Source organism: Bubalus kerabau, chromosome 11 (genome assembly GCF_029407905.1).
Source record: "Bubalus kerabau isolate K-KA32 ecotype Philippines breed swamp buffalo chromosome 11, PCC_UOA_SB_1v2, whole genome shotgun sequence".
Lineage (NCBI taxonomy): Eukaryota > Metazoa > Chordata > Mammalia > Artiodactyla > Bovidae > Bubalus > Bubalus kerabau.
This window is the reverse complement of record NC_073634.1, coordinates 103,414,688-103,434,090: the sequence shown is the minus strand read 5'-3', so window position 1 is coordinate 103,434,090 and position 19,403 is coordinate 103,414,688. Positions and strand designations below refer to the sequence as shown.

Sequence of the window (19,403 nt, the reverse complement as noted above, 5' to 3'; positions counted from 1 at the left end):
GACCTTCTCCATCTGGAACGTCTCAGAGACCTCGCCAGGACTGATGTCACCAGCTGGAGCTGCCCTCTCGCCCCACCCCCACCCCACGAGAATCAAGGGCTCCAGGAGTTCTGAGGCCTTCTTGTCGGGAACCACCCTGCCCTTCCTCCCTGTCTGAGGTTGGGGGTTTGGCCTGGCTTTGAAGGACAGCCTCCTTCCTCTCCCCCCAACTCCCAGGACCCCTGAAAGCCTGGCTGCCAGACACCAGGTCAGAGGAGCAGGCAAGGATGGAGAGCACGTGTCTTGCCCAGGAAGGCGGTCCCAACTGTGGCGTTCCAACTTTGCTAGCTGAGTGACCATGAGCAGCTCACCCCACCTGGCTGAGCCTCATTTCCACTCAGGTAGCAAGGGCTGCTGAGCAGATAGGAGGCGCTCCTGCAGGCACCACCCCTTGGCTGTGCGGGAAGGGCCATGTGCGTGTTATTTCAGAGGTCTCGCCCCTCTGAAGGGCATCCAGGCTCCCTTAGAGGCCAATGGGTGAAAAGCACTGCCTGTGGAATCAGTTGCGTATCCCCCCCGGGGGTGTCCACAGGGTCCCACACACACCAGCTGGGTCACTGGACACCTTGAGGCCAGTTTCCCCAAGTATCAAGCTCTGTCCACCCCCGGACCCAAGGCCATGCAGCTGGGGCTACCTGTCGGTGATGGGCAGCATGTGGCGGGAGTCCTTGGTCCAGGTGACCAGTGGGGGTGGAGAGCCCTGGGCCTCACAGTCAAGGGTCACCTCATCACCAGCCTTGGCCGTGACCCTCAGAGGCTTGTCTGCTTCGTGTGACCCATTCACAAGGATCCTGGGCTTGGCTGTTGGTGGAAGCAGGCAGGGGGTGTGAGCAGGGCAGGAAGCCATGGGATGCGGCTCCCCTAGGAAGCTGAGGTGGTACTGCCACCCCAGAGGTGCAGAGGAGGGTGGGCTCTGCTGTATCGGGAGAGCGTAGGTTTCGGGTTGGACTCAGATCCGATGGTTTCCCCCAGCCACCCCTCCGCCTGTCCACCCCACCCTCCTTCTGGAAGCTCATCTCGCTTTGCTGACCCCAGCACGGTCCCTCCTGCCCCAACGTCTACGTCCCTCTAGCTTCTCTCCATCCTGCTCCACTTCCCTGGGGGCACTCTGGCAGGTTCTTTCCTCCCTCCTTTCTCTCCCTTCTTGGCCTGGATCATCCCATTTATCCTCAGGAATAAATGGAATTAACCATCAGCTGATGCCCAATCTCCCTCCGTGCTTGGGGCCCAAGAAGAACCCTGGTTCCAAACAGTTCAATACACAATTAATTATTTAATGGCAGTTGTGATGGGCACTAAGAAGGGAACATTCCAGAGAGTTCAGCCTAAGGGATCAGAGAGCACTGAGATCTGACTGATGGGAGAAATCAGTGGACCAGGAGTGAGGGAAGGGCATGCCAACAGAAGGAGCCATGTGTGCAAAGGCCCTGAGGTAGGACAGGTCATTTAAGAAATTGAAAGGTGGCCAGAGGTTCTGGGCACTAAGAGTCAAAGAGTCGTGGAGAAAGGTGGGTACGGGGGCTGCTGAGGGGTGGGAGTCCAGTGTCGGGCCTTGTGTCTTCCCCAGGCTTGTTAATATGAAGGTCTCTCCCCCTCCCCATCCAGTTCTGAGCTGGAACCACTCTTAGAGCATGGCCGCACTGCTGGGGACAGTCCTCAGAGGGAGGGCAGCTTTGATCTTCAGACAGGAAGAATTTAGAGGCAGGGCTGCTGACAGGGTGCCAGGAAGATGCAGGGGAGGTCAGATTGAGCATGCCCCTGCCCCTACACCTGCCCAGCCTGTCTCCCAGGACAGGGGTGGCCGTCACTCACTGTTGACAGAAAGCCGCATCTCCTGGCTGGAGAAGCCCACTGCATTGGTGGCTGTGCAGACGTAGGCCCCCGCATCCTGGACAGACGGCCGGGCGATGACCAGGGTGCCGTCCTTGCTCACGTTGTAGTGGAGAGCCCTGGAGGCCAGGGCATTGGTCTCCTGCAACAGAGTCGCAGGTGACATCAGCAGAGCCCACCTCCCACAGCAACTTGCATGGCTCCTCTCCCCATGATCATGGGGCCTACCTCTCTGGTTACCTTCATGGTAACAGGCTTCACCTACCTTGGTCCAGGTGATGGTGGGGGTGGGAACTCCTGAGGCTACACAGGGGAGAGAGGCTGGAACGCCTTCATTGGTGATATGGTGGGTGGCAGTGGGCTGGATTCTAGGTGGCACTTTTAAAAACAAACCAATTTCATAAACCAGAGTTCACAGCAGCATTGTTCACAAAAGCCAAAAGGTGGAAACAATCCAAGTAGCCATCAGAGGGTGATGGATAAACAGAATGTGATGTGTACGTATGGAATATTATTCAGCCCTAAAAAAGGAACAAACGTCTGATACCTAGTACAACATGGATGAACCTTGACAATATTATGCAAAGTGAAATAAGCCAGACATGGAAGGACAAATACTGTAAGATTCCACTTATGGGCGATACCGTGAACAGGCAAGTTCATGGAGGCAGGAAGCAGAAGGGTGGTGGCCAGGGGCTGCGGGAGGGGAAATGCGGAGTTGGTGGGTACAGTTTCAACTTGGGAAGTTGAAAAAGTTCTGGAGATGGATGGTGGTGATGGTTGTGAAACTGTGTCCCATGGAGTTAAAAACCCATCCCCAAACTGAGCCCCATAGGGTTAACAATACCAGCAACTAGCAGAAATTCTTGAGCTTATCTTACAGCCTGCTGCATACCCTTCTGCTTGAGCCTGCCTTCACTGAGCAAGCTCGCTTAATTGTTTCATTGCAAACTGCATATCCTCCAAGCTTCGTGTAGCCTAAACAATAAGATGTTTGTCTGAGTTGTTTTCCAGGAAAACAACTGGAAGTCAGCTGTGTTTAGTTAGAGTACAAGCCAGCTAAGACTGATTGGGACCACTGACCCTAAAACTGTGTCTACACAGGTGTCTGATAAGTGACTTTTTGACATCAGAGGGCCAAAAGCCCCACCCTCAGGTCACGCTAGGCGTCCCCATTTTTGGACCTGCATCTCATGGAGAAGCAAGTCAGCCAGGCACACCCGCACAGAACACTGATGCCCTCGCCCTTTCCCTACCTACGGTCACCTTTTCCCATGCCTTTGGCCACCTCACGTGAAAAGACCCTGATGCTGGGAGGGATTGGGGGCAGGAGGAGAAGGGGATGATAGAGGATGAGATGGCTGGATGGCATCACTGACTCGATGGACGTGAGTTTGGGTGAACTCCGGGAGCTGGTGATGGACAGGGAGGCCTGGCGTGCTGCGATTCATGGGGTCGAAAAGAGTCGAACACGACTGAGCGACTGAACTGAACTGAAGACCACCCTACTTCTTTAATAAATATCCTAAGCCTCTGGCCGTTGGGGAGGCCAATCGGAGACTTATTCTCCTGTCTCCTCACTTGACTGCCATGTGAACACACCCTTTCTCTGCAGCAAACCTCAGCATCTCAGTGTTCTGGCTTGCTGCGTTCTGGGCAAGGGTCTTCCCAGAGAGTGCTAGTGGTAAAGAACCCGCCTGCCAATGCAGGAGACATAAGAGACTCAGGTTCGATCCTGGGTCAGGAAGATGCCCCAGAGGAGGGCATGGCAACCCACTCCAGCATTCTTGCCTGGAGAATCCCATAGACAGAGGGGCCTGGCGGGCTACGATCCATCGGGTGGCAAAGAGTCGGACACGACTGAAGCGACAGCGTGCACGAGCACGCATGCTGGGCAAACGAACCTGCTGGCACAACAGCGTGAATGCTGCTTATGCTACTTAATTTACGCCACTGAACTGTACACTTTAAAATGGTTAAAATGGTAAGCTTTATATCATGTGTATTTTATCATGATTTTTAAAAATAACATTTTAGCAGGAGAATATAGCTGCCGCTGCTGTAAATTCGTGTCCCAGACAGAGGGCAGCCTGTGTCTAGGAACCAGCTGTGCCATTTCTTCACTGTGGAACTTCGGATAAATCACTTAATCTTTTGGTACCCGTATTCCTTGATCAGCAAAAAAAAAAAAAAGCTAAATTAACCTCAATTCCCTGCTCACTCTCTGAGGGTGGACAGATGAGAAGTGGCAGAAAAGAATGTTCACAGGACACAGTGAACTTGAAAACAAGTGCAGAATCCATCCTGGGAACCATCCAGATTTTCAGGCATTAAAATGGGGCAGAGCAGAGGGGTGGGGATTGTCTGAAGGAGCAGGGGAAGGGAACCAGGCATGGAGAAATCAGACCCGGGAGGGAAGGCCAGAAGCCAAGGGCTCTGATGGTAACACTAAGTTCCTTCAGGGGAATGCCTTTCTGGATTCTCCCAGGTGGCCAAAGCCTGCAAGTCAATCAGAATTTGTTGAATGGAAGTGAAATGAGCCAGGAGAGCAGAGCTTGATCGCTACTCCCACAGAGGGGGCTGTGTGCAGGGCAGGAATTGAGGGGGAGGCTTTCAGCAGAGGCAACCCTCACTGATGCTATGATTTGCTGAGTTACCTCCGTCTTGGAGCCTCAGCTTCCTTAACTACAGAGCATGGAGGCTCTTAAACCCTCCACTTGGAGCGGTTAGGAAAACTAACATGCACAGACCGTCTTGGAGGTCTGGACGTGGCACATACCCCACCTTTGGTCACTGTATTTAATTGGAAGTATACAGAGACAGGACAGTTGGGTTCTAGACCCAGCCTCCTTCTCAGCTTTGGTTTTCCACTACTAAATGGGGAACGATGAGTTCTTCCCACTCATCCCTCAGGGGTTTAATAAAACAAGTCAAACAAACAAACAAAAAGAGGATATTGATGTGTGCGGTGAGTGAAAATATAACTAACTGGACTTCAACTTCTTGTTTTATGTTAAAAAGAACCTGGTTGGGTGGGGAAAGGAAGCAGAGACCCTCCCACACTGTGGATGGGAAAGTAATTGGGCAAATACACGAAAAGCCCTAAAAAATGTGCAGTCTCCGCAAGTCAAAACTCAATTCCACATCAATAGTGTATCCTAGGGAAAGACCTGGGCACATGGGCAAAGGTGGGGCATCAGGGCATTTATCCCCAGGGGTTCACGCAGGGGAGACACTGGACAGGGCTGGGGGGGCAGGTAAGATACACCTGGTTCATCCAAACAGGGGACATGCAGTCGGAAACCAATGCTTCTGAGTCTTATTAGCAGAAGACATGCCATATATTGTCACAAGAAACACTGGGGTTATAAGACAGTAGTATTACTCCAGTTGGTTTCTAAATATGTCTATGTACCTGTATATGAAGAATTTATACATAATTTATATACAGAATTTATATCATACAAAATAACATATACACATATATAAAGAATATCTATAATGTATATGTAAATGTATATGTACCTCTATAATATATAAATATATATACAGTGTGTATTGCGTATATGTGTGCATGTGAAGCTCATGTGTGTATAAAGTATGAAAGATACACAACAAATGTAAGATTATTCCAGTTCTTCTTAGTTACTGGTATTATAGAAGGTTGGTTTTGTTTTGGAGTTTTTTCGCTTTTAGGGGGAGCTTTTTGGTCCAGCCTTTAAGTTTCCTACAGTGAATACGTACTACGTGTGCAAGCAATCTCTTTAAACAAAGGTGTTCAAGATCAAGTTTCCCTTGGGCATTCCCCCCATCCCGTCCTGCCCCCCGCCACCAGTCCGGGACTCACCCTGGACAACCAGCTGCACGTCCCTATGGTGAGAGCCGGCCGTGTTGCTGACCACACAGCTGTACCTGCCGGCGTCCTCCAACAACGCCTGGTCAAGGTGGAGGCTGCCGTCTGCCCGGACGGAATGCCGGCTGCCTGGTGGGAGCTGGTGGGGGCGAAGAAGAATCAGCTTGGACCAAGGGCCCCACTCAGAGCCGCTAAGAGAACTCCAGAAACCTCACTGCCCACCAGCCCAGCGGGGAACAGCCTGGGTAGAGAGGCCAGGGGCTTGCAAAGAGGGTGGGGGGCCTTGGGGTGACGCTCCCATCCCTTCCCGGATAGTCATGAGACCCCACAGACCCTCGGGGTCAGGTGGACCTGACCCCCAGCATACCCTTGACCCCGTTCACCCAAGGTCCACCGGTCCAGGGCAGGACACCTGACCCAAGGGTGCTGAGAGGAGCCCCTCCCGGGAGGGTAGGCTTGGGGTCAGAGCCTTCACTGGAGCTCCGAAGCCCATGCACAGCAAGGCCACAAAGAGGAGGGATAGCCCGTCCTCGGGGAGAGAACCGAGCCACGCAGAGCAGAGCGGAGCGGAGCGGAGGTGCGGCCGCATCAGCTGTGGTCCCAGAGAGAGCGGCTCCTGGCAGCTGGCCGGTGCGTCCCCATCAGGACCAGGGTGGGGCAGGGGAAGCGGGTCCAGAATTGGGGCCTGGGGCCACCTCTGCAGAGATGCTCAGCCAGTCCATCTTTGGTGAGGACCATTCTGCCAGGTGAGCCCGCTCTGGGATTCCCTGTCTCTGTCCCTCGAGCCTGGCTGCACATTCTGCTCTTGGGTTCTGGGAGGGGCCCCTGGACTGTCTTGGGACCCCTTGGGGCTGAGTGAGCTAGACGGGGCTTCTGCTGTTTGCTCCTGGCATCTGGGCAGGTGCAGGCCCACCCAGTGTCCCCGCTGAGCTAAAACAGGCTCTGCATCTCCGGTCACTCCTTGTCCTGGCGTGGACGAGGCCCAGGGCCACCCGTTCCCCTCATGCCCATAGGATTCTACTGTGGAACGCTCCTCCTTGCCCCAGCCCGTGTGCCCAGGCAGGGTCCTCCTCCTGGTGATCCTGCAGAGGGGTCACCCACGTGATCAGCCTCCACAAAGCCTGCCCGCTCCGCGAGTTGGACACTGTCCGTCCCTTTGCATTAGGGGCTGGGACAGCAGGGACGGGCCCAGCAGTCTGGCCACACAGTTGCTGCCTCCCCTGGGTGTCCGGCATCTTCTGGGGTGAGGGCACCTTTTTTATAACTTCCTGGGCACAAGGACCTCAGATGTCTGAGGGCAGACCAGAGAGGTAAAGGAGGAGTGAACGGAGAAGGGAAATAGAGGGACCCAGGTGGCTCAGCGGCAAAGAATCCGCCTGTCTGTGCAGGAGCCTCAGGTTCAGTCCCTGAGAAAGGAAGATCCCCTGGAGGAGGAAATGGCAACCCTCCAGTACTCTTGCCTGGAGAATCCCATGGACAGAGGAGCCTGGCGGGCTACAGTCCATAGGGTCGCAAAGACTCGGACACGACTTAGCGACTAAACAACAGCAACAACAAAGAAAACCAAATCGGTGGGAATGGGTGAAGCAGCCACTGTGCGCCCAGCAGTGTGCCAGGCGGCTGGGGCAAATGCTCCGTTGCGCAGACCTCGTCTCTGTCCTGGAACCATCAGAAGTCGGGCGATGGATGAATGCCTTGTGTCTGTGCCCCCACTAAACTGCTGCTCCCCGGTCGCAGCACAAATGAGGCACAAGCTCCTCCGGTCAAGGACTCGAGAGGGTGAAGGGTGCTATTAGTGCATTATCAGAGAAAGTTCTGGAAAGAGGCAGGGAAGGGAGAAGACATTCCAAAACAGGGGAACCGCAAAGCGGAGGCCGAGGTGTGCGGGTGACAGCTCCTTCCTCCCCACAACACTGCCCGCGGCACCCAGAGGGGCCCAGCACTCACAGGCATGCCGGCCTTGAGCCAGCGCCGCTCGGGGCGGGGCCTCCCAGCCAGGATGATACAGGGCAGGGACACCGGCTGCCTCTCCAGCACCCGGACGGTGGGGGCGCTGCTGGCGATCTGTGGGGGGACTGCAGGGAGAGGAGCCGGTGTGGGTACACTGGCTTCCCGTGGGACCCAAGGCCCTCAGTCCCCTGTCTCCCCGCCAGGGAACCCAGAGAGGCATCAGGATTGGGGATCCCAAAAGGGTCAAAGGGCACACTTCCTGGGGCACACTACCCAGAAAGTAGGGGTCCAGATGCTCCTCTAGGAGAACCTGGCTGTGGACACTCCTGTCCCAAAGGACCGGCAGCCATGCGGGCCTCCCTGGGGGGCCCAGTGTCCCCACCAAACCCCTCCTCTCCAGATCCACCGCGAACCATGTCCAGTCACGAGGAGGTAGGCCTCTGCCTGGACCTTCCCAAAGACATTTTCAGCTTCACAGACATACAGGGCCTGGTCTTCAGGGACCACACCTGAAGGGCAGGAAAAGGCAGACCTGACTGTCAGAGCACATCCTGCCTCCAGCCCCCACAGGCTCCAGCTCCCCAGGTGCCAACAGTGCCCTTGGCACAGCCCGGCCCTGCAGAGGTCAGGCAGGAGGGCTGGGATGGCAAGGAGGAGAAGGATAGGGGATACAGCTGGGCCTTGGAAAGGTAAGAAGGCCTAGGCTTGCTCGTGTGTAGAATGGGGATTTATCAATAACTGCACCTTGTAGTATGACTAGGAGGGATCAATAGATGATGCGATTATAGTGCTCAGCATGCGGCCTGGCACAGTAGTGAAGATGATGGTGATGATGCTGGTGATGGTGGTGATGATGAGGGTAGTGATAGTTATGATGGTGGTGATGGTGGTGGTGGCGAGGATGGAGATGATAATGATAAAGATGATGGTGATGGTGATTATCGAGGTGAAGATGGTGAGGATGGTGATGATGGTGGGGATGGTGATGATGATGGTGGGGGTGATAATGGTGATGATGATGGTGACGATGATGATGGTTAGGATGGTGGTGATGGTGCTGGTGATGATGGAATTGATAATAATAAAGATGATAATGAGGAAGATGATGGCGATGATGGTGGTGGTGGTGGTGATGATGGCAATGATGATGATGGTGAGGATGGTGAGGATGGTGAGGATGGTTAGGATGGTGATATTGATGGTGGTATTGATGGTGATGATGGTGGTGATGGTGATGATGGTGGTGATGGTGATGATGGTGGTGATGGTGGTGGTGGTGATGATGGTGGTGATGGTGAGGATGGTGAGGATGGTGAGGATGGTGATGATGGTGAGGATGGTGATGTTGATGGTGGTATTGATGGTGATGATGGTGGTGATGGTGCTGGTGATGATGGAATTGATAATGATAAAGATGATAATGAGGAAGATGGTGGTGATGGTCGTGGTGGTGATAGTGATGGTGGTGTTGATGGTGATGGTGGTGGTGGTGGTGGTGATGGTGGTGGTGATGGTGATGATGGTGGTGATGATGGTGGTGGTGAGGATGGTCATGATGGTGATGATGGTGAGGATGGTGATGATGGTGATGATGGTGAGGATGGTGATGATGGTGATGATGGTGAGGATGGTGATGATGGTGAGGATGGTGATGGTGATGGTGGTGATGGTGATGATGGTGGTGATGGTGAGGATGGTGGTGATGGTGATGATGGTGATGATGGTGATGATGGTGAGGATGGTGAGGATGGTGAGGATGGTGAGGATGGTGATGTTGATGGTGGTGATGGTGATGATGGTGGTGATGGTGAGGATGGTGGTGGTGGTGAGGATGGTGGTGATGGTGATGGTGGTGGTGGTGGTGATGATGGCTATCACATAGAACACTTAATATGTGTCAGACACTGTGCTAAGGGATTTACGTGTATCACTCACAGCAGCTCCTTAAGGTGGACTGTTGTTAAACCAGGGTGGGAGGCACTGTCCCTATCACTAGTGTGACTGCTCCAGACGGATGGCATGGCGTGACCAGAGTCACTCGGCTGAAATATGACCCTACATCACCTGACCCATGGCCAGCTCTTGGGGTCAGTGTACTGCTCCCAGTTGCCCAGTCTGGGGGCTTAGGGTGTCAGAAGCCATTCTGTCTCCCTTGCCCACCCTCCCCCAGCCCCAGTCTCTTACTTTCAAAGAACAGCACTCCTGAATCGGGCCACCCAGTCCTGCTGCCTGGCCCGGGGCCCAGAGGCTGGTCATCTCCACGGCGCCAGGTGATGGTAGGCAGTGGGCGACCCGTGGCCCGGCATGCCAGGAGGGCGCTCCTCCCCAGTTCCACGGTGACATCCTGGGGCAGCTCCAAGAGCTGGGGCGCATCTGCAGGGAGGTGACAGTCAGCCTTGCCCAGTGGCTGGATCCGCTCGGCCCCAAGGGCACTGTTCCAAGGCCTGCCTCCTCTCCCCTCGCTGGGGATTTCCCTCTTTCAGCCTCAAGAACCTAACTCATATCCAGGGCTCCAGAGCCAACTTGAGCTTGGCAGGGTGCAGCCCTGAAGGGCTCCTGGGGATGAAGAGGCAGAGCGAGCAGCCTTCAGAGGGATGAAGTCCTCAGACCCCACAGGGCATCTCGGGGACCCTGCCCTGTCCAGCCATACAGGGGAGCAACATGCCTGCTCCTGCAGGTGACATCTCCCAGGAAGCCAGCTTGGAGGGGCTGCAAGTCATGCCTGACCACAGGAACCCCACCAGCTCTGAGGGCCCCGCCCCACCATGCCTTCCTCCTGGGCCACCAGAGCTTCTCTTCATGCATCTCCTGGACTCTGGCCACCATTTCCATGACCCCAAACAGCCAACTTCATAGGGAAGTTCTAGCTCATCTTTACTTCGCTACATCCTTCTCTGCTTGTTGAACATCTTGTAATAAGCATATAAATCTCTACTACAAAGTCAAAACAGGCCTATAAATAACTTGACCTTAGGCTTTATGGTCCAAATGGGACACCGGAGAGTGAAAAGAGCCATCATAATAATTATACCAGGATAACAGACGTAAACAAGGGTGCCTGAATTATAAAAAAAATTCAAGCATCACATAAGGGTTTAGCCTTCATTTTTGCTCCACACACTTCAAACCTCATGTCCCTGCCACTGTTAATGCTTTGTAGTGTTTCTTTCAAAGATTTTTTTCCTAAGCATTGTCTTATTTTTATGATGGGGAGTTGGGGCATAGAAGTAATTTATTTCCCCAAACAGAGACTCATAATCCTTTCCATGCTTCTGCTAGCCAGAAGGCGGCCCAACTCCAGACAGGTCCAGGCCCCGTTCCCTGCAGCTTCTGGGCACCGCCCTCACAGCCCTGTCTCCAGACCCCGACCAGGAAGGACCCCGGCCTGTTCCGAACCCGTCGCATCCAGCATGAAGGAAAATCCACCCCTTTGTTCTTGCCGTCTCTCTCCAGAAATCTCCCCCATCCATCCAAATCATGACATCAAATTTCCCGCTTGGCCTCGGGGAGCAGGGAAGTTCCAGGGAGATATAAACACAACTTGGAAAATCGCTGCAAGGAGGAAGACAGTCTTGGACCTGAGCTCAGACACCACCCACAAGTCGCTTTTCTTTCTCACTGGGGCCTGGCAGCTGCGGCGACTGAGAATCCAAGCAAGTATCTGCTCCGGGTGCCTCAGATGGGATCACTGGTCCTGCAAAGCCCTTGACCTGGGGATACAGCTTTCTTACTCCCCTCCCCCAACCCTGAGTAGGTAGCTCCAGGGCCAGGTACCCCCAGAGCCTGCCTCCTCGGCTCTACCCAGTGCACTGCAGGGCCCAATTCAAACCTCCCTCCTCCCGCAGGCCTCTCAGTCCCCATTTTTCTCACGCTGCCTCTTGACGCTCTTCTTCCATAGCCAAAGAGCCCCGCTTTTTCTCCCAAATGTGGGGTTTTAAAAAGCACACCCTCCTTCCCACTCTCCTCCCAATCCTGAACTTCACCTCCCTCCCCAAGAAGGGACAGTTGACTTATAATAGTAAGTGACTATCACAGGGTTCTGGGCTTCCCTGATAGCTCTGCCTGCAGTGCAGGAGACCCTGGTTCGATTCCTGGGTCGGGAAGATCCGCTGGAGAAGGGATAGGCTACCCACTCCAGTCTTCTTGGGTTTCCCTTGTGGCTCAGCTGGTAAAGAATCTGCCTGCAATACAGGAGACCTGGGTTCGATCCCTGGGTTGGGAAAATCCCCTGGAGAAGGAAAGGCTACCCACTCCAGTATTCTGGCCTGGAGAATGCCATGGACTGTGTGGTCCATGGGGTCACGAAGAGTTGGACATGACTGAGCGACTTTCATGTCACATCAAAGGGTAGCATCTGGAATGCCTACTCAGTGACGGGCATGATGGTGGTACTTTAGAGGTATGACTTCATTCATGGTCTCAATAAACTCACGAAGTGGGTATTCTCGCAACCCCATTTTGTTGTTGTCATTTAGTCACTAAGTTGTGTCCAGCTCTTTGCAACCCCATGGACTGCAGCACTTCCCTGTCCTTCACTATCTCCTGGAGTTTGCTCAGACTCATGTCCATTTAGTCAGTGATGCCATCCAACCATCTCATCATCTGTTGCCCCTTCTCCTCCTGCCCTCAGTCTTGATCTTCCCAGCATCAAGGTCTTTACCAATGAGGTGGCTCTTCACATCAGTGGCCAAAGTATTGGCACTTCAGCATCAGTCCTTCCAATGAATATTCAGGGTTGATTTCCTTTAAGATTGACTGATTTGATGTCCTGGCTGTCCAAGGGGCTCCCAAGAGTCCTCCAGCACCACAATTTGAAAGCCCATTTTACAGATGGGGAAACTGAGGGTCAGAGGGATTAAGACACTTGCCTCAGGTGCAGTTCAAAGTCAATGGTAGAGCTGGGATCAGAGCCCAGATCCGGCTGCTGCTAAGATCCAGGCTCTCAGCTACTGCACCCCTGTGTCTCATTGGTACTCAGGGGCAACTTGGCACCTCTTTACTCTTCTCTCAGAGGTACAGTCAGCTAAATTCCAGAATCAGATCCGCCCCTAAAACTGCGACTCTGTCTCCTATGCAGCCTTCCCCCTGCTCATCACTGGAGCCTCCAAATAAGGTGGGACCCCAGAACCCTGCACACCAGAGCCAGGGGCCCTCCGGTCCCTTTACTGTGAAGATGGGAAACTGAGATGCAAAGCTGAGCCCACGTGGGGCCCACGCTGGTCCTGCAGCATCTGGAGGTGGGGCGGGCTGCCAGCCCCGTGCCCTTCCTAGGGTCCCATCCATGAGGCTCAGCCACCTCTGCTTTCAGGCTCCAAGCCCCCTCCTCAGACTCTCAGGTGCCCCCCTGCAGGGACGGACCATGACCTAGTTCCGCAGCCCCCAGGTTTTCCCAGGAATGGCCCTGTTTGCCTCAACCTTGAGAGGTTTCCGGGGCAGGAGCTGTGAGTGCCCTGAGACAGCCAGACACACAGCAGCCGCCACGCTCTCTAAGCTCATCATCTGACAGCTGCAGTGCGTTTGCAGGGAGGCAGCTCTGCATGGGGAACCAGAAGCACTCAGGAAGAGAAAACTGCCCCATGAAGGATGCCAGCCACCAGCCTAGGAGGGGGCAGGACAGGAGGCCCCTGTCCTGTGCGGCCAAAGCTGAGACTTATCAGCACGGATGAGCTATTCCCTCCACCCCCAGGGATTCTCTAAGGAAGTGACATTGACAGAGGTGGTGACTTCTTCTTACTTGGCCCCCCGGGCAAGGGCCACCAGCCTAAAGGCCTGAAGCCTGGGCAGGGCCCCTCCCCACCCCTGCTTCACGGCCTCTGCCCTGGACACCCGTGGATGAACCCCTTCACCACTCTGGACCTCGGATCCCCCTCCAGAAAGAGATAACTGTATTCTCCCCAGTTCTAGTGCCTTAAAGTTCTAGGGTTCTTTATCATCATCTGGAGACCCTGCAACCCCCCAGTCTCCTCCACCATCCTCCCAGTTCCCATGGCCCAGAGCCCTCCACCATCCTCCCAGTTCCCATGGCCCAGAGCTTGTGGGGATGTGCCAGCTTGGGAAACGGAGCTCTTATCAGTCTTGACTCAGCCTGGCCAGAAGGAGGGCGGGGGACCCAGGCCCAAAGACTCGGCCGATGGGCAGGGTGACCACGGGAGAGGCTGGCCTCAGGCCCTGCCCTGCTTATAGAGGGATTCCAGGGTCTCTTGGAAAGAGACAGGACTGGGGATGGCTGCCACAGCCCCCACCTGGGAAGACCCCTTTCCCCACAGAAAGACCCTGTGGTGGAGCCTGGAGCCTGAGCTCCACTGGCCAGGAGTGCAGGATGACTCTCTTCCCTAAAAAAAAAAAATCTTAAACTGTATTTTATGACTGTTTATAAAGACAAGCACAATCCAGGCTGGGTTCATTTTCATCTACTTATTATTCTTCACTTTTTTTTTTTTTTTCTCCTGATGGCAAAAGAAATGAAAATCAGAGCCCTGTCCAGCAGCCCTAAAAGGGTCATGGGCTCTGGGCCCTTGCCTGATGGAGAGGCAGCCCGGATGCTGGCCCCAGAGCCCAGCTGTGTTTCTCTCCTGCTCCCCTTGGCTGGCCGGAGGGGCTTTGCTTTCATAGATGCACACCCGCCGCCCCCTGCTCACCCACCCAGCAACCAGAGGCTTCCAAGTCAGGGATGAGAAGCAGAGACGAAAATGAGCAGATGGAAAGAGGGCTGAGTGGGGACTTCCCTGGTGGTCTGGTGGTTATGAATCTGCCTCGCAATGCAGGGGCCACAGGTTCAGTCCCTGGTTGGGGAACTGAGATCCCACATGCCGTGGGCCAACAAACCCCAAGCACCACAACTACTGAGCCCACATGCCGCAACTAGAGAAGCCCGCGCACCGCAGCGAAGATCCTGCGTGCCACACCTAAGATCCGATGCAGCCAGATAAATAAAAGTTCTAAAAATAAAGAAAGAAGGCTGAGTGAACATCCATTTCAAAAGAAACCAGCAGGACGAAGGGAACTTAGGTCAGAGCAGTTTTAAAATAGTAGAAAGAGCACTGAGCTCTGGCGGGGACGGGGGCTGGGGGGACTGGGGGCACTGGGGATGGCCATGGAGCCTGGTCACCAGCCACGTGACAATCACTCCATCTCACTTGCCACACTAGGCCCTTGTCACCTGGCCCGGACCCCTGTACACTGAATATTTATTTCAATCAAGTCCTGAGTGAAGCACATTCTCATTAAATCTCTCAAGGGCCTTGTGAATAAGCCTCTGTCATGAGCAGCCCCACTTTACAGATGAGGAAGGCAAGGCCCAGCAAGGTAACAAGCAGCAGGCCCTGGACCTCGATCCGGGACTCCTGTCTGACAAATGCCAGGCCCAGAGGAGAGAGACCCTCGAAGGCTGGACCACAGTGCGGGCACTCCCTGGCAGGTCAGGGGAAGACTGCCCTCCTTTCTGTACCCTTTCTCTCCCCGCAGCCACCGATACCTCCAGGAAGCCAGTTCCCAGCTGAACAACAGGAAGTGGGCACAGTGCCCCCATTCTCAGCCCTGCAAGGCTCTGGCAGCCTGGCCAGGAAGGCCGCACCGCAGCTGCCACCCAGATGGGCAGGAAATTCAATTTCCCACCACCGCTGCCAGGCCCGCTCTCCCCAGACACACAGGTGTTGGGCCACAGTCCACCCCGTCCCTGAGCTCAAGGCCAGAGGCCACAGTGGCCCCGTGCCCCAGATGCCTGCCTCTGGGGTGCCCTCCACCTCGCCCCTCTGACATGGGGAAACGGCCTCCAGACCAACGGCTGCCAGGTGAAGGAACAGGATAAGGCAGGCGGGTCAGCCTGGGCCCCAAAGTAATAAGGCTTTGCTGAAAAGGGATCAGACACGGAACCAAGGAGGACTGCTTGTCACAACGCCCAGGGCAGCCGTCCCTGGAGCGCCTTCTCTGCCTACCCAGAACCCACCGACTAACCACAGTGACAGTGACATGTCAGAGCCCTTCTTGTCCAAAGCGTTTCCTATCTCTCACTCACACAACAGCCACAGACATTTTGTAGGTGGGCAGCCCGAGGCTCAGAGTGGAGAAGCAATGTCCAAGCTCACCCTGCTGGGAGCATCAGGACCAAGTCCAGGGACTAAAACACCCTGACCCTGGGTTCAGATTCTACCACTCCCCAGGTGTGTGATCCTGGACCAATCACTTAACCTCTCTGTGCCTCATTTCCCCCATCTATGAAAGGATAAAGTGGAACCCATTGCAAAGGGCTGTTATGAGGATGACAGGTTAGTATATGAAACGTGCTTAGAGCTGGTTTTGCTACAGGACAGATTTCATGGAAGACTTATTATATTTTTATCATCAGGCCCTATGGCTTTCCACACCCACCCCACCCCACCCAAGAGCCCAGCCACACAGACAGGGAAAGTCTGAGCACATCATTCTCCTTAGAAACCTCTCACCACCTCCTCAGGACAAAGCCCAGACGCCACCAGGCTCCCTAGCCGAAGGCCGGGAGTGACCCACAGCTGGGCAGCCGGCCGCCTCGGCCTCGCCCCTCCCCACCCTCGAGTCTCGCTCTCTGCCTGGCTTCTCTTGCCTGGGGGAGAGCTGCACATGCTGTTCTCTTTGCCTGGAACATTGTCCCCGCAACTTGTCAGTTCAGTTCAGTTCAGTCGCTCAGTCGTGTCCAACTCTTTGTGACCCCATGAACCACAGCATGCCAGGCCTCCTTGTCCATCACCAACTCCCGGAATTTACCCAAATTCATGTCCATTGAGTCGGTAATGCCATCCAATCATCTTATCCTCTGTCGTCCCCTTCTCCGCCTGCCCTCAATCTTTCCCAGCATCAGGGTCTTTTCCAATGAGTCAGCTCTTCGCATCAAGTGGCCAAAGTATTGGAGTTTCAGCTTCAGCATCAGTCCTTCCAATGAACACCCAGGACTGATCCCCTTAGAATGGACAGGTTGGATCTCCTTGCAATCCAAAGGACTCTCAAGAGTCTTTTCCAACACCACAGTTCAAAAGCATCAATTCTTCAGCACTCAGCTTTCTTTATAATCCAACTCTCACATCCATATGTGACTACTGGAAAAACCATAGCCTTGACTAGATGGACCTTTGTCGGCAAAGTAATGTCTCTGCTTTTTAATATGCTGTCTAGGTTGGTCAAAACTTTCCTTCCAAGAAGTAAGTGTCTAATTTCATGGCTGCAGTGACTATCTGCAGTGATTTTGGAGCCCCCCAAAATAAAGTCAGCCACTTTTTCCACTGTTTCCCCATCTATTTGCCATGAAGTGATGGGACCAGATGCCATGATCTTAGTTTTCTGAATATCCAGCTTTAAGCCAACTTTTTCACTCTCCTCTTTCACTTTTATCAAGAGGCTCTTTAGTTCCTCTTCACTTTCTGCCATAAGGGTGGTATCATCTACATATCTGAAGTTATTGATATTTCTCCCGGCAATCTTGATTCCAGCTTGTGTTTATTCCAGCCCAGCATTTCTCATGATGTACTCTGCATATAAGTTAAATAAGCAGGGTGACAATATACAACCTTGACATACTCCTTTTCCTATTTGGAACCAGTCTGTTGTTCCATGTCCAGTTCCAACTGTTGCTTCCTGACCTGCATACAGGTTTCTCAACAGGCAGGTCAGGTGGTCTGGTATTCCCTTCTCTTTCAGAATTTTCCAACGTTCATTGTGATCCACACACTCAAAGGCTTTGGCATAGTAATAAAGCAGAAATAGATGTTTTTCTGGAACTCTCTTGCTTTTTCCATGATCCAGTGGATGTTGGCAATTTGATCTCTGGTTCCTCTGCCTTTTCTAAATCCAGCTTGAACATCTGAAAGTTCATGGTTCACGTATTGGTGAAGCCTGGCTTGGAGAATTTTGAGCATTACTTTACTAGTGTGTGAGATAAATGCAATTGTGTGATAGTTTGAGCATTCTTTGGCATTGCCTTTCTTTGGGATTGGAATGAAAACCGACCTTTTCCAGTCCTGTGGCCACTGCTGAGTTTTCCAAATGTGCTGGCATATTGAGTGCAGCACTTTCACAGCATCATCTTTTAGGATTTGAAATAGCTCAACTGGAATTCCATCATCTCCACTAGCTTTGTTCATACTGATGCTTCCTAAGGCCCACTTGACTTCACATTCCAGGATGTCTGGCTCTAGGTGAGTGATCACACCATCGTGATTATCTGGGTGGTGAAGATCTTTTTTGTACAGATCTTTTTTTGCAGCTTGTCACCTGACTGTTTCTGGGTTCAGCTTAGACATCATCTCCTCCAAGAAGCCTTGCAGGCCTCTGGTGCTGGCTTAGCCCCCTTCTCTGGGCACAGGCCCCACGGATGCCGCTTCCAATCACTCAGCACACTGAGCGTTCTAACTGTTTGTTTACTGTCCCTCTTCTTGGCACCAAGGACAACATGAGGGCTGATGCGGTCGTATTCCCAACCCAGGGTCTGGGGCACAGGGCCTGGCCACCTGGTGACCCCGTGCTGGAGGATGGCAACGATGGAACAGATGAATGAACACTAAAGGCACCCCCAGGCGTGGGAGGATCCCCAAGCCTGATGGCACCATCTTCCCCAGGGCCGGACCCTCCTGATCAAGCCTCCCTGGGGAGCCCCCTGGCCATCCCACCCGGCCCATTCAAGCCCATTCCCCATTCTTGCACTTCCCCCGAACTCTCAGCACCTGTCTTTCCCGTCATGGCCACAGCCGACCCTCAGAGCCCCATCTGCTCTGGCTTGGCACGCCAAGGAGTTGTGCCCACAACTTCCGAGCAATTCCCAGTGCCTGGGATCCAAGCCTGGAACCAAGACCTCATGGCAATCACAGCCAAGGCCATGTTCCAGCCACAGAAGAATCCAGACTCCTCATCTGTAAAAGGGGAATAATCACTTCTCCGTTTATTAAACACCCATGATGGGCCAAACCCAGTGCTAAACGTTGTGTGTCTGATTTCACTGAACCCTCACAGCCACGCAACAAAGGAGGCAGTGTGGTCAGCTCCGCTTTGTTGTTGCATGGTCGCCAAGTCGTATCTGACTCTTTTGTGACCCCAGGGACTATGGCCCGCAAGGCTCCTCTGTCCACGGGATTTCCCAGGCAAGAATACTGGAGTGGGTTAACATTTCCTTCTCCAGGCAATCTTCCCGACCCAGGGATCAAACCCACTTCTCCTGTATTGCAAGCAGATTCTTTACGGACGAGCCACCAGGGAAGCCCTTGGCTCCATTTTACAGATGGGGAAACTGAGGGTCAATGACTTGACCAAAGCATATAGATGGTCAGTGATGGAGACAAAACTGGAACTCAGGTCTCAGGGATGACAATGCCCAAGCTGGAGCCAAACTATTTCCATGGTGAGCAATGTCCCCTGCTTCCTGGGACTCTCACACTTGAGGGGTCTCTCCCACCTACCAATACCAGGGTTGGTCCATGTGACCTATAGGATATACGATGATATGTCACTTCCAAGACTGTGACTGGCTATAAAGACTTACTTCCCAGGTGGCTCAGAGACTTCCCTGGTGGCTCAAATGGTAAAGCGTCTGCCTACAATGTGGGAGACCCAGGTTCAATCCCTGGGGTCGGGAAGATCCCCTGGAGAAGAGAATGACAACCTACTCCAGTACCCTTGCTTGGAAAATCCCATGGACATAGGAGCCTGATAGGCTATAGACCATGGGGTCGCAAAGAGTCAGACACGACTGAGCAACTAAACTAAACTTTTC

At 53.6% G+C, this 19,403-nt stretch overlaps 1 protein-coding gene across 2 annotated transcripts in view; it reads right to left on the bottom strand.

The window, feature by feature from the left end:
* HMCN2 (hemicentin 2) overlaps nucleotides 1-19,403 on the bottom strand; it is a 176,156-nt gene that overhangs the window by 104,402 nt on the left and 52,351 nt on the right. For both annotated transcript variants that reach the window (XM_055541400.1, XM_055541401.1), the window contains exons 16-22: nucleotides 9,857-10,045; nucleotides 8,086-8,181; nucleotides 7,670-7,797; nucleotides 5,717-5,861; nucleotides 2,135-2,247; nucleotides 1,852-2,011; nucleotides 675-840 (exon numbers count right to left, since the gene is read on the bottom strand). In XM_055541400.1, coding sequence (XP_055397375.1) covers nucleotides 675-840; nucleotides 1,852-2,011; nucleotides 2,135-2,247; nucleotides 5,717-5,861; nucleotides 7,670-7,797; nucleotides 8,086-8,181; nucleotides 9,857-10,045 — 997 coding nt within the window. The remainder of the gene's footprint in view (nucleotides 1-674; nucleotides 841-1,851; nucleotides 2,012-2,134; nucleotides 2,248-5,716; nucleotides 5,862-7,669; nucleotides 7,798-8,085; nucleotides 8,182-9,856; nucleotides 10,046-19,403) is intronic.